The 15,214-nt window shown below is 37.1% G+C and overlaps 2 protein-coding genes across 2 annotated transcripts; one reads left to right on the forward strand and one right to left on the reverse strand.

The window, feature by feature from the left end:
• Positions 1-356: 356 nt before the first annotated feature.
• Positions 357-8,205, reverse strand: LOC108320507 (casein kinase II subunit alpha). Its single transcript, XM_017551948.2, has 10 exons — positions 7,838-8,205; positions 7,549-7,678; positions 6,129-6,323; positions 5,020-5,177; positions 4,012-4,102; positions 3,766-3,831; positions 1,360-1,442; positions 1,203-1,266; positions 1,051-1,119; positions 357-641 (listed from the first exon to the last, which is right to left on the reverse strand). The coding sequence occupies exons 1-10, from the start codon at positions 8,161-8,163 to the stop codon at positions 582-584; spliced, it is 1,242 nt and encodes a 413-aa protein (XP_017407437.1). The 5' UTR covers positions 8,164-8,205; the 3' UTR covers positions 357-581.
• A 778-nt stretch (positions 8,206-8,983) lies between these two features.
• On the forward strand, positions 8,984-10,279 carry LOC108327454 (uncharacterized). The gene has a single exon (XM_017561152.2). It carries the CDS (start codon positions 8,984-8,986, stop codon positions 10,277-10,279), a length of 1,296 nt encoding a protein of 431 aa, XP_017416641.2.
• Positions 10,280-15,214: the final 4,935 nt, after the last annotated feature.

Raw genomic sequence — 15,214 nt, forward strand, 5'->3', positions numbered from 1 at the left:
TTTGTGGAAGTGAAGAAAGAACACTGGTAGAGGTGGAGAAAGAAGCTTTTGGTGGAAGTGGGGGAAGAAGTTGGTATGTCGGTACTAATGGAGGAAGAAGATAAACAAATGAAAAAAGAGGTAATATAAGAAAATAAAGGCAGAAATATCTTTTCACCTTATGGAAGCGCAGTAAGAGGTTCCCATACAACTGCAGTTTTCAATATACTAGATGCGAGGAGTGTAATAGTACCAAGTTATACAAAGTCAATGCTTGAAATGAACCCATAACAGTAAATTTTGATTTAATAGTCGAGTTTATATAGCATAAAAAAACGCGTTTAATTTTTCTGAAACTGAATCGAGACATTTCCACATTTGGCACACAATCAAATAATTTTTAGAACTGAATTTTCCACCCAAAAAATAATTTGAAATCCAGAATTAAGACGATTAGGTAGAGAACCGATCAAACTGAGTTTTACAACAGAACAAGGACCGAAGCTCCTAAAAGCAAGTTCCGCCAGAAATAACAGTTCAGATAATTTGTTGAAGGGCCCCCTTCCAAGAACGAACACCATATCTCAACAAACACCAACAACTCAGTGCGTACGAGTTCTACTAGTTTCTGCATTTCTGACTGGATTGAAGTATGGATGGGCCTGCATACCAATAAATATTTTGTTTACCAAACATTTTACAAAAGTTCATAATTCCAAATACTTCGGTTGTAGGAAGGGCGTTGGCAGCTTACTATACAATTTGAGCAAAACACACAATTAGTCAAAAATAAGATTTTGTTGGCAAGTTCCTGATATATTAATTTCTTAAGTTTTTCATTTAATACTCTTTATTACAGCACTTGTTACCAAAACAAATAAGTTTAAGAGGGAAACAAACATAAAAATCCAGGCCCTAACTACAAATCATCTAGGGCATCAAGTAAAGAATTAGAATCCAACTAAAGGTAGGATAACTTAACAAGCACCATAAATAATTTGGAACCATCGAATAGCAGGGAAGTCGTCTACTTAGCTGGGATTTCCCAATTCTAAAAAAGATTGAGCTTACCATGGCTTCTTTTGCAGTGGGACGTTCTTGGTGATCATAACGTAATAACTTGTCAACAAAGTCAACAGCCTTTCAAAAAAATAGTATAAATATAAAATGAGAAACAACGATAATAGAAGTACATTTAAATATATAATTACAACGCATACTACCTCAGGAACAGCCAAGTGATGATTGTCTACATTAATAAACTTTGCCCAAGGCTTACGGCTATGCCTGTCACAATATTTCGAGTGTCTTCTTAGTCAAAACAATAATTTTATATAACAAAAGCGACATAAACTAAACTATGAAAGCATACAAACAAACCTCCCAATTAGTGCCGCAAGATGTGGGTCCAACTCTATTCGATACTTATCCAAATAGGCACTTAATTCATCTGTCCCAAGCACCTATTGCAAGAGCAAAAGATTATCAATCAAATTCCCTATCATCTATTTTATGTTGCTTCTACACCGTGCTGTAGCCATGTACTAAGCATAGACAACTTTTTTAGTTTCTAAATCTACTTTAGATTTCAAACTGTTTTCTCAGACCTTGATAAAAGTTAAACAAGTAAAATAGCTCGCTTCTGCAAAAGATCGGTGATAGAAAACTAACGCACCAAGTAGGAAATGGAAGACGGGATTTTCAAAAAGCTAGTAAACATCCCGTTTCATTACAAGACCACAATTGAGACAAGATTTAGGGATGCACATTTAAAGGTACTATGGTTAAATACTAATGATTGGGCACTCGGCAAAATAAGAGGGACATCTCATCTCTCCTTCGGCAATTTAGTCTTCACAAAGTTGAAGACAATATAGTCAATGTGATTTAATGCTTGCTAACACCTACCACATACTCCAGTCATGCATGCAAAGAAGTGTCAGAGAAAGCTATTGAACAATTAAGAATAATGTTTGGTTTAGGAAGGGTGCATTTGGAAGGAAGAAAATAAATAAACGAGAAATACAATGGATGGACACAGGGAAGAGGAAAGTAGAGTAAATAGAAATAACTGATGAATGAAGTGAACATTGTTTAAGATATAAAATAAATAAACAACAAATTCTTCAATGTTCAACCATCAGCATATGTAATTTCTATTAATGTTATCACTGTTCGTTTCCTGTTATTATATTTGAGGAAAAATAAAAGGGTGTGTAGACCTACAACCCTTTTTGTCTATATTTCTCCGCTACCAAACATTCTTCATTTGCTATCTCTCTTCAATTTCAACTTCTCTCTATGTCTTCCTTATTTAATCCCTACCAAACACACTAATAGAATCCGTAATTACCAAATTTGGGGGTAGAAAAATCATTAAAATTTAGATATACTTTGTACTCGTAGGATATAGAACTTTTTTTCTTGCGGAGTGAAATACTTTCTGTGTCTAGCACCCTATAATTGGAGGTGCAGATTATTCTTGAAAACCATGTAGGGAACGTCTTGAGTGTGCCCCTTTAGCTTACAGTGGTGGGAGCATTGTGGTCTACAACTTCATACAGTGGGAATGTTGAGTATGCAACAACTTGATTTCAAAGATTCTCAAAATCCTTAGAAAAGTCATGCAGAAGAAATGCTATATGCATATTGGTATAATTTATCCACTATTTTCTTAAGGTTATGACTAATAAGATTGTCTTAATTAGCTGGCTGGTTGACTGAGTCGTTTAAATATAAAGAAAATATATACTTTGCATTTGAAGAATTGTGAAGCTGTTATATGAGTCATAAAGGAACTGATTGCCATTTGCATATACTTTTTGGCTTCATTTCTCATATAAGGATTTATCCAAAATAGTAATGGCCAATAGAATCAATAGATAGTCAGAAGGGATGTCAATTGATAGCTACTTGTCTACCATTCTTCCTTTAGAGAGGTGGCAATATCTTCAGCCTTCTTGGAGAATGATCAGAGTGCTAAAAGGTAACTTTTGTCAAGGACCCAAACTTCAACAGATGAATGTCAATTAAGGCAACACTCGTTAAATTTCAGAGGTGATTGATGTCACCAAGGAGAAAAAAAGAAGTGATATTTCTGATTCTTGCTCAGATAGAACTGCAAAAACAAATGTCAGTCACACCCCTATTATACTTCATCGATCTAGGGTTAACAGACCCACTGCTCAGATCAAGGAAATAAATAACCTGAGACTTGGAATGGACAAAGAATGGACCAAAACTAACAAAGGTAGTGCACTAGTTGGATTTGTCAACGGGAAGAGGGTACATGGCTTTCACACAGGCTGGAGTTTAAAGTGTCCGGGCAAATTTCCAAGAAACAATAATGGACGCAGTTGAGTGAACAACCCGGTGCAGAAGAAGGATGAGAAGTCCACGTTTAATTGAGAATGAACCTGCTTTGACAACATGTTGACACTGAGGACAGTATTATGGTGCTTTGGAAGTGTTTCAAGTGGTGTTGACACTCAGCAATAAGGATTTACTTGCAATAAATCATGGTATTTTGAAGAACAAAAAAGTTGAATGAAATATGGGTGCTGTCAACCTGATTACATGAGAAATCATTTAAATGTGTAATTTTTTCAAACAGGAAAAGAGAAAAGATATAGGATTCAAGAAGAATGCAAATTTGCAACACAAAATGCCCCTAGCATAATATGTATGATTACAGAAAACAGTAAACAGGGCAGGAGCAAAACAGTAATGGGTAATCACCCAAACACAACAATCTGACTCAAATTTGGGTAGATGTCCCAGGCTTACCTTAGCTATTTTGACCAGTTGATCATAGTTATCATGTCCATAAAAGAATGGCTCCTTACGAAATATCTGAACAATGTAAAAACACAAGCCTGAATCAAGCAGGGGAGGATATTTCAACCTGTATTAAGACTTCAAAAAAAGAAATTGATCTATCATGCAGTAGCTAAAGATTCTAAGGTTTATCTCTCAATGAAGCTAAACACTGAATAATATAACACTGTATTTGAAGAAAAGTGCACCACTTACCATCCCAGCGAACATACAACCAAGACTCCACAAATCTAGAGAGTAATCATAGTCTTGAAGATCAACAAGAAGCTCAGGACCTTTGAAATATCTGCACAAGAAAATCAAAGGTTAAAGCAGAAAAAAAATGTTGATTGATAACAATTAAAAATAAAAACTATCAAGTAACCATAATAAACATCCTTTTTTTACCAAAAACATAAACAAGCTAATGACAAATTTGGATTCTCTATTGGGTTTTCTATGTTGTTCCTCTGTTGTCTTTAAAATACACTGATTCTGATATTTTAGACTATATTAAAAGAAATTTAATATACCAACATCAGTGTATTTTTAATGCTCAGTAGAAAACAGTACCAAATAACCTAGCAGAGAATCTGGACTCGCTAATGACACCCCCACCTGTTCTGCAGTACACCAAATTTATCATCACCCAATGGCTAAAAGATGTTCATGGAGGGATATTGCCGTTCATAGTTTACCAACTTATGCATTGATTTTGGACATTAAATTTCCAAAGCCCACACATTCTTGGCCACAAACAAATTTGGCTTACCAAATGACATTTTAAACAAAAAGAAAGCCCTCTTAATGTTCTAACTCTAAATTTTGCATCCAAGGGTTTAGTTCATGTAACCAAACCTAAAGGCAGATGGAAGGAGTAATCACAAAACCAAAAAGAAAAGCCAAAGCAGTGCAATGTGTATGGAAATGTTTCTTCAGCAATTACTTTGTGAATTTATAAATCATTTGAAAAAGCATGCGTAACCCTCATAGGATGGTTTAGTTGGTTGAATACTTGAGTTGAGCAGCATGCAACAAGAACGCATAAGTTAAAAGCCCACAATAGACCCTATACCCCTTTCCCCCCTCCACCCACCCGCCCCTCTGCCTGATGTTCAACTGGGCTTTGTCCAAAGGCTCAACGAACATCCCACCAGCCCACCACAACTATGAATCCTCCCACAAACATCCCCCAACCAGAAAATAGAATAAGAGTAGATCTACCTTGAAGCCACACGAACATTATACTCTTTTCCAGGATGATAGAACTCTGCAAGTCCCCAATCTATAAGGCGAAGCTTACGCTGCTCATGATCAATCATTACATTATGTGGTTTCACATCCCGATGCATGATTCCTTGTGAATGGCAATAATCCAGTGCCTGGAGGAAATTCCCAAAAAACAATTGCTTCCATGTTGATAGCCACAAACAATTTACATCGTATGATTGATAATATAATCTAATGCAGATTATAGGTAACAAATTGAACAATGAAACACAATAGTGACAATACACACACCATACAAAGGAAAGTGCAAGTAATATGACAATAAAGAAACCAACACAACACACAGGCATATAGATACAGATACATTATCCTTTGCAAATATTATTTATAATTTAAACTCTCAAGGTAAGACTATAGTTTGCAACTTCAGTAAAACAATTCCATAATCAAGTGACATGTTGATTTTTTCATCAAAGATTATTCATTGAATGGCACAAACTATCAACAATACCATTACCATACAATCACTAAAATTTGCCTCTGAATCCTAGAAAGGCTTAAGGCATAGTTGTCAAATAGCAGCATGAAGCAATTGACCCCAAAATCAACATAGCAGGTAGTGGGATGAAACTATGCTTCGTTTTTAAGATACCCATAACATCAGTTATATTATATATATATATATATATATATATATATATATATATATATATATATATATATATATATATATATATATATATATATATATATATATATATAGATAGATAGATAGATAGATAGATAGATAGAGATGGAGAGAGAGAGAAGAGGGATCAAGTTACTTGAAGAGTAACTCTAAAAGTTATTCCTCATTATGCAATGTTCATCTGAAACTAAACCTAAGAGAGAAAGTATTCACTAAATCTGTAAAGAAAATGACTGAAATTTTTATTACCAAATATAATTCAACAAGAAGATGACAAAAATCATTAACATTTAACCTTGTTATGAAGCATCAAGTCTATCTTGCGTCCAACACAATGTATGGATAAGAAAAAAAATTAATAGCTGTGGCAAATTCATGTTTTTAGCTAATATTAACGACAGAGTATAAAACTTGCCTTCAGAAGTTCAAAAATGTAATATCGAATATCATAGTCTGACAATGTTGGATAGAGCACTTTAAAATCAGTGTTATTGACATATTCAAATATAAGACTTGGGGTCTTTGACTGCTGATCTCTAACAATGTCAAGCAACTTTACAATATTAGGCCCTCCACAAAGATTCTGTAATATTTTGATTTCCCTCTTGATCTGCATTCAGAACCAGAAGCATTGTCAAAGTTACATGTAAATAAACAGGATGAGTGCCAAATATTTTAGTTAAGAAATAAACAACTAAAGAGCCCCTCTCCTACCGGAGCATTTTTTATCCAAGTAACCAAATGGAAGGAAATAATTGGAACTACTATGTAGCACTATGGCCACTTGCACGAAACTCACGTTCAATAATAAACACAAACTCACTTTGACTTTCCCTTGAAGTTCTGCATGAAAGGTTTATAACCTTTGCCGTTCCTTTTCCACATCATTTTTTTTTATCATGTTTGATACTTTTAGTCAATTTGACTTCCTATGATAGAAATGTAGTCTCAATCCCAAATAGGTGTGTAGAGAAATCAACACAAAAATTGCTAGTGATGTAGTGGATAATGGGATGACTGCTATGTAAAAAACTATGTACTATATATGCAAGATTATTCCTTTGTACTGCACATGTATAAATGTTCAAACTTAAGAACTATCCAAAAGTAAAGACAAAAATTATACATGATTAATATTCAAAAGTCATACAATAAACATATGATCACAATAAAGAAAAGATAGTAGAATTAATATAAACAAGTAGTGGTGAGTGTGAAGATCACAACAAAGAATAAAATGAATAGAGACATGAACAAATAGAGATTTCAAAGTGGGTCAGAACACAAAACAATTGAAGAGGAGAGGGGACATGTTTTAAAACAAAGCCCCAAAGATAATACAAATGAGTACAGGATCCGTAAAGAAATTGGTGTGAAAACAGATATACCTTCTTCCAACTCCGGTAACTAATTTCACATGGGATGTGACTGATTTTTGTAATCCTGTCTAAACATCCATTTAAGCATATCCTTTTTCAAGTTATTACATATCATACCTGAACCCCCGAAAAATTAAATAACCAAAGTTTCCCTCTTACCAAATACAATAATAATCATAATATATGTGTGTGTGTGTGTGTGTGGGTGCAATATGTTAACTCTGGGAGATGAAACGTTTCAACTGCAAAAACAACATATGCTTACCACTCTTCAATTGTATGCTTTCCCCAATAATATATCACCAACCACCTCAACCACCAACATGACTTGCCTATGATTATTATAGCACATTCATTTACTAAACTAAAATTGAAAAGTAACCACAACCAACAACACACAGAAACGAAAACCAAAAGGTTCAAGGAATAAAACGACAGCGCCCAAACATAACTCACCTTCTTCTTCTTCACGGGTTTCAGAATCTTAATGACACATTTCTCACCATCAGTGCAGTGAACGCCTTCGAACACCTCACTGTATTTCCCCCTACCGACCTTCCTCACCACCTCGTAATCATCTTGCTCCCTGTAAAAGAGCCACAACAATAACAACCCTAAATTCTTTCATTTTGGAAAGCAAGAAAGACAATTTATATTATCCAAAATAAAATAAAAGAAGACAAAAAAAAAGCTACAGGAATTTGAAGATCGAAGGAAAACAAGAAGAGGAAGGAGCATCTTTTACCCCCACTGGACGTTTAGGGACTCGTAGTCCCAATATTCCTTAGGGCGAACAACGTTGACATCCGCGTAAACCCTGGCCTTGGAGGAGGCGCCGGGGCGGCGCGTGGACTTTCCGAATTTCTGCGCCATGGCGTCGAGGGGCGGCGGCGGCGGAGAGCGAGCAAGAGGGGCGGCGGCGAAGTGGCGGAAGGCGGAAGCTGGTGGAAAAGTTATGGGGAAGTTGGGAGAGCGGATAGGAGGAGAGGGAAAGGAATGGGAAAGAGAGGAGCGGAGGAGAAGAAGCAATCTATCGCGCGAGAAGTTGTAATGGAAGGGCCTTAGGGCCATTAAATTGCAAATAAAAGTTGCAGGGAAAAAAAGGCTCTGATGCCTAAGACGCAATTTTCAAACCCTCGTCTCATTTTTTTTTTAATTAAAAAATCTCCTTTTCTTCTTTTACTTTTCTTCCCTTTATTTATTCCTTTATCCTTTTAGTTTGCCTTACAGTAAAACAGAAATAAAATATCAGTTTTAATTAAAGTGAAACTTGCTGCACTAACTTTGTTTGCATTAAGACCCCAAGTCAATCTCACATTGTTGGCAATTTAATTCGGAGTCGCTAATTTAGCCCTCCAATTGTCCATTGAATGGATCACATTATTAATTAATAAAATGCTTTCCAAAATTGTATATTACTGTATAGTATAAAATATTAACCAACCGGATATTCAGGTAATCTGTTTATATCTTATTCTGTTTATATTTTATTGGGCTTATATCAGCTTGAGATCCATGAGGTAAATTATAAATAGAAAGCCAGGGCCAAAGGCCAGGTAGGTTCCACTTACACATCATTTACTCTACATTACTCTCCAATACTCAATAGTGATAACCACTCACTAAGCATTCAACTAAGAGCCGAGGCTCCTCAAAATCACACGCCTAACTTGGGCGTCGGAGTACCTTTTGCAGGTACATCCACCCCCGTTCAAAAGGAGACCGATCGGCTTGCGTCAACACCGATCGACCAACAGCTGGAGTTTGGAGGTGAGCGAGCGGCCCAGACGCGTCAACAGGTTAGTCTCTCGGTCCCCAAAACTTTCCACCGAAACATTTTGGCGCCCACCGTGGGGCCGAGCGGCAAACCCAAATGGTGACCACGAGGAGCATGGAGGAAGAACAACACACTAGAGATTTGATAGCGCAGATGCAGGCGCAAATACAGGCACAAGCCAGAACCATACAAGCACAAACACACGCACAACAGGAGATGCAGCGACGGCACGCAGAAGAAATTACAATGTTGAGAGCAGAACGAGGTCGTGCCGAGCGGTCGACTCAGCGCTCGGAGTCCACAGCCGATCGGGGTAACAACCAACACAATGATAACGCTGGAAGTCGTAATCAGCAGCCATCTCGGCATACTGACCTGAACGATCGGGGAAGAAGGGAACCGTCCCCCTTGCGAACCGATCGGCCCTCCAGTCTGCTCCCTTTCACTGCGATCATCATGCAAGCTCCAATGCCAGAGAAGAACCCTCCTGTATTGGATAAGTACGATGGCTCGACAGACCCCGACAATCATCTAAGGATTTTCACCAATGCAATGGTGTTCTACACGGACAGTGATCCGGTTATGTGCAGAGCCTTCTCCTTATCACTCAAGGACGAAGCATTAGAGTGGTATAACACTCTTCCCCCAAACACAGTGGATTGCTTCGCCACTGTGGAAAATCTTTTTAGAAGGCAATACGCCTCCAATCGTAATCAGGAAGTAACGCCAGCAGAATTGGTAAATACTAAGCAGGAAAAGGGAGAAACTTTGAAGGCCTTTATGAAAAGGTATATGGAAACTGCACGACGAGTCAAAGAGGTAAGTCAATCTTTTATCATCACCAATTTGCCTTCCTGTCTAAAACCAAGGTACTTTGCTGAGAAATTGTATGCACGACCCCCAAAAACAATGGAGAAGCTCCAAGAACGGATAGCCGAATTCATCCGCATGGAGGACATGCGAATTTCACAAAGAAAGCGACAACAAGAAACTGAGGCAAGTGGAGGTAGAAAGGACGGTAAACGACCGTTCGGCAATAATGGTAAAAGCGGGGAGTTTTCCCGAACATTTAAATTTAATCACTATACACCCCTCAACACACCTAGGGCAAAAGTTCTTGAAGAAGCTCTAAACGCTGAACTTCTCACACTCCAAACGAAACCATCTCCAAGATACGCAGATGAAAGGAAGAGCTGTCATTTCCATCAGAATCGTGGACATACTACAGAAGAATGCATTACGCTCAAAAACGAAATAGAACGTCTCGTTCGGGCAGGACACCTCCGTAAGTACATACAGGAAGCACGAAGAAGTCCCGAACGAGCGTATCGGAAGAACGAACGAAGGCGAGACTATAGTCGCAGTCCTGCTCGCCATCGTGAACGATCGGTTCGCGGAGTAGTAAACTGAAGATAGGAATCCCCATCTCTATTTAGTGTCATGTTTAAATTCTTGATTTAGACTTTTGTTATTTTACTAAACTTTCGTTATGCAATGAATAAAATCGAGCAATTCACGCTCGACCATCGGTTACCAATTTCAAACCAGAATTTCAAAGCAGAACGGTAAAGCCCGTTCCCTAGGAAGCACTCCTAGGTCGAAGACCGAGCGGTAAATCCCCCTCGGGCAAGAGGTAAAGCCCTCTCAACGACGAACGGTAAATCCCGTTCACTAGGAAACACTCCTAGCTCAAAGCAGAGGTAAAACTCTCTCAAAGTCGAACGGTAAAGCCCGTTCCCTAGGAAGCACTCCTAGGTCGAAGACCGAGCGGTAAATCCCCCTCGGGCAAGAGGTAAAGCCCTCTCAAACGACGAACGGTAAATCCCGTTCACTAGGAAACACTCCTAGCTCAAAGCAGAGGTAACACCCTCTCAAAGTCGAACGGTAAAGCCCGTTCCCTAAGAAGCACTCCTAGGTCGAAGACCGAGCGGTAAATCCCCCTCGGGCAAGAGGTAAAGCCCTCTCAACGACGAACGGTAAATCCCGTTCACTAGGAAACACTCCTAGCTCAAAGCAGAGGTAAAACCCTCTCAAAGTCGAACGGTAAAGCCCGTTCCCTAGGAAGCACTCCTAGGTCGAAGACCGAGCGGTAAATCCCCCTCGGGCAAGAGGTAAAACCCTCTCGACAAATGTCGAAGACCGAGAGGTAAATTCCTCTCGGTTCCCATTGAAGGACGAGCGGTAAATCCCGCTCGATTAAATGTCGAAGGTCGAGAGGTAAAACCCTCTCGACAAATGTCGAAGACCGAGAGGTAAATTCCTCTCGGTTCCTATTGAAGGACGAGCGGTAAATCCCGCTCGGTTAAATATCGAAGGTCGAGAGGTAAAACCCTCTCGACAAAATGTCGAAGACCGAGAGGTAAATTCCTCTCGGTTCCTGTTGAAGGACGAGCGGAAAATCCCGCTCGGTTAAATGTCGAAGGTCGAGAGGTAAAACCCTCTCGACAAAATGTCGAAGACCGAGAGGTAAATTCCTCCCGGTTCCTGTTGAAGGACGAGCGGTAAATCCCGCTCGGTTAAATGTCGAAGGTCGAGAGGTAAAACCCTCTCGACAAATGTCGAAGGTTGAGAGGTAAAACCCTCTCGACAAAATGTCGAAGACCGAGAGGTAAATTCCTCCCGGTTCCTGTTGAAGGACGAGCGGTAAATCCCGCTCGGTTAAATGTCGAAGGTCGAGAGGTAAAACCCTCTCGACAAATGTCGAAGGTCGAGAGGTAAAACCCTCTCGACAAAATGTCGAAGACCGAGAGGTAAATTCCTCCCGGTTCCTGTTGAAGGACGAGCGGTAAATCCCGCTCGGTTAAATGTCGAAGGTCGAGAGGTAAAACCCTCTCGACAAATGTCGAAGACCGAGAGGTAAATTCCTCCCGGTTCCTGTTGAAGGACGAGCGGTAAATCCCGCTCGGTTAAATGTCGAAGGTCGAGAGGTAAAACCCTCTCGACAAATGTCGAAGACCGCGAGGTAAAATCTTCTCATTTCCTGTTGAAGGACGAGCGGTAAATCCCGCTCGGTTACTGTCGAAGGTCGAGAGGTAAAACCCTCTCGACAAATGTCGAAGACCGAGCGGTAAATTCCGCTCGGTTACTATTGAAGGTCGAGCGGTAAAACGCTTTCAGTTCCGCCAACGCAGCCTCCCTCAAACTCATCAGTCCTATAGTTAACCACGGCTAAAGCCGACCGCTTAACTCGGACTTGGGGGGCATGTATAGTATAAAATATTAACCAACCGGATATTCAGGTAATCTGTTTATATCTTATTCTGTTTATATTTTATTGGGCTTATATCAGCTTGAGATCCATGAGGTAAATTATAAATAGAAAGCCAGGGCCAAAGGCCAGGTAGGTTCCACTTACACATCATTTACTCTACATTACTCTCCAATACTCAATAGTGATAACCACTCACTAAGCATTCAACTAAGAGCCGAGGCTCCTCAAAATCACACGCCTAACTTGGGCGTCGGAGTACCTTTTGCAGGTACATCCACCCCCGTTCAAAAGGAGACCGATCGGCTTGCGTCAACACCGATCGACCAACAGCTGGAGTTTGGAGGTGAGCGAGCGGCCCAGACGCGTCAACAGGTTAGTCTCTCGGTCCCCAAAACTTTCCACCGAAACAATTACTAATTAAGTTTCCAAAATTGTCCATTGAATGGATCACAATATTGATTTCTCCCATCCTTCATAAATATAAACCGTATCACAACTTTTTTATTTGAAATGACGTCTTTTAAAATATAAACATGTATTGTGAGTCTATTTTTGTAACAGAAGAATATGATTAAAAGATGTTGAAATTTAGTCACTTGAAAAAGCAATACTAAAATATAAATAAATATATATATATATATATATATATATATTAATATTAGATGTAAAATTTTAGTAGGTGATACTGTGGTTTGTAGTACTTGTAAATTAGTTTTATTTTTAATCATTGTGAGAATTTTAATACACATTCTCTCATAGGTTTATTTGTAAAATTTCATCCAATAATGATTTTACTGTAGATGGAATAATAAATCTAAAAAATCATAAATTTCAGCAATTCATAATTTCAATATTATGTAGAAAAGTAAATTTTAAGTCTATCTCAATTTTGTAAAATTGACTTATAAGATGAGATTTATACTTACTTTATATACTGTAAATTAGTTTTATTTATAGTCAATGTGAGACTTTCAATACTCTTAATTCCTATATAAGATATTACGATTAAGTTGAGATTATTATTAATTTTCAAAAAACTATATTGAGTAGATCCTATCAATTTCTCTCCCTCAAATAGATTGGTCTTAACCCATGGACTATGGTCATAAAAACTCACAAGACTAAAAGGTCCTTTAAGCCCACAGGGTCAAAATATCCACAAAAGCCCAATGGGCCAAGGCTAGCCCATGAATCTTCTTTTTGAGAAAAAAATTATTCATTTTGAATACAAGGAAAAATACAATTAACTCCTAATTTATCGCAAATTTAAGCTTTTATTTTTCAATTAACTATATACAAACATTTTCATCATACTAACATAGACTTTGAAAGAGTTTTCAATAACTTTGGTTGTTTGCTAATATAGAAAAATTACACAAGAACATACGACCTATGGAGACGAGTCACTTGTTGTTGGGAAGACCTTGACAATATGATAGAAAGGTAACCCATGATGGTTTAACCAATAAGTATACTTTCTTTTTCAAAATGGCAAAAGGTGTCCCTAACACCTTTATCTCCTAAAAAGGTTTGTGAGGATCAAATTAAGATAATAAAAGTGAAAAGAGAGTAAGAGACAAATGAAGGAAGAGAGAAAATTCTAGATAAAGGCATGGAAAAGGAAAGTAAAAAAATAATGAGTGGTAAAAGCTTTTTTCTTGAGAGAAAACAAAGTAAATAGAGAGTTGTTTAAGAAACAACATTTATATTTACTTATGCCTAACAATATTTTGTTGTGTTTTGTCCAAGTTTCTTTGTCTTTAAGTATGGAGCAACTTCTCGAGGAGTGTAAGGATGTCTTCCCTAAAGACAGTTGTCATAACTGACAATACTAAAAGGGATATTGAACATTATATGAACCTTATTCCTGGTGTATTCCTTTCTAATAAGCCATTCTATAAAAGCAACATGGAAGAGACTAGAGAAATACAAAAGTAAGTGGAGCAACTCATGGAGAAAGAATGGGTTAAAGAAAGCTCAAGTTTGTGTTCCATGTCAGTCATCCTTGTTCCTAAGAAGGATGGACCATGTAAGATGGATGTTGACTGTTGAGCCATCCATAACATCACCATCAAGTATAGACATCTTATTCCTAAACTTAATGACTTTGTTTGATAAAATACATTATGTTTGTTATTTTTCAAAGATATATTTGAAAAGTAGTTATCACCAAATTAGGGTGAGAGAGAGATGAATGGAAGACTACTTTAAAAACTAAATTTGGTTTGTATGAACGAATGATTATGCCTTTTGGGTTAATTAATGTACCCAATACCTTTATGAGATTGATGAATAATGTGTTGAGGAATTTTATTACTAAGTTTATTGTTGTGTATTTTAATAACATTTTGATATGTAGCAAAACACTTGATTCACACTTTGGACACTTAAAAAAAAGGTTTAGAAAAAAAGTTTTAGAAGTGATTAAGAAGGAGAAACTATATGCTAATATGAAAAAATGCATTTTTTTACAACTGAAGTTATTTCTCTAAGGTTTGTAGTTAGCTCTAAAAGAGTGCAAGTTGATGAAGAAAAAGTCAAGGCAATTAAGGATTTGTCCACTCCTATATGTTTTCACTTTTGAAGGAAAATAATTAGAAATTCTTACTGCCAATTTTTTATATAGAATAATTATTTTTAAAAAATGTGATATTTTATATTTGTAAATTTTAAAAATAAATTACGTTAGCCTGTTCCGATAAAATACTAAATTAACTTATGATAAAAATTTACGTTAATATTAATAGTTGTGTTATTATTATTATTATTATTATTTATTTTTTATTTTTATACAGATTTAATTAACAACTATAGTAAATGCTTATATTCAAACGAATTGGGAAATTGTACCACAGGATCATCTATAAGAATGAATGATAAAAAACCTACGAAAATACCGTTAGATTATACAAATTTTATTATTATATAGATTTTTATAATCATTATTTAATTTTGAAAGAAAAAGGAAATAAATAATAGCTCCTAGACAAGAAACAACAATATTATCATAGCCGAAGAAACTTGATACCAACTATTATAATATGAATATCCTCAATAATTTTTTTAGTAGATGTATAAAGTTAAGTAATCCATTTAAATTTGAAAAACATCAATATACATATTTGAGAATATTT

The sequence above is a fragment of the Vigna angularis genome, chromosome 1 (assembly GCF_016808095.1).
Source record: "Vigna angularis cultivar LongXiaoDou No.4 chromosome 1, ASM1680809v1, whole genome shotgun sequence".
Taxonomy (NCBI): domain Eukaryota; kingdom Viridiplantae; phylum Streptophyta; class Magnoliopsida; order Fabales; family Fabaceae; genus Vigna; species Vigna angularis.

What these genes read in the sequence shown, in the direction of transcription:
- LOC108327454 (XM_017561152.2), top strand. Translation starts at nt 8,984, where the DNA reads ATGGAGGAAGAACAACACACTAGAGATTTGATAGCGCAGATGCAGGCG.
- LOC108320507 (XM_017551948.2), bottom strand. Translation starts at nt 8,163, where the DNA reads ATGGCCCTAAGGCCCTTCCATTACAACTTCTCGCGCGATAGATTGCTT. An exon ending in ACATTTTTGAACTTCTGAAG is followed by an intron (nt 5,178 to 6,128) that starts GCAAGTTTTATA and finishes AATTTCCTCCAG; the next exon opens with GCACTGGATTATTGCCATTC. An exon ending in GTTGTATGTTCGCTGGGATG is followed by an intron (nt 3,832 to 4,011) that starts GTAAGTGGTGCA and finishes TACATTGTTCAG; the next exon opens with ATATTTCGTAAGGAGCCATT.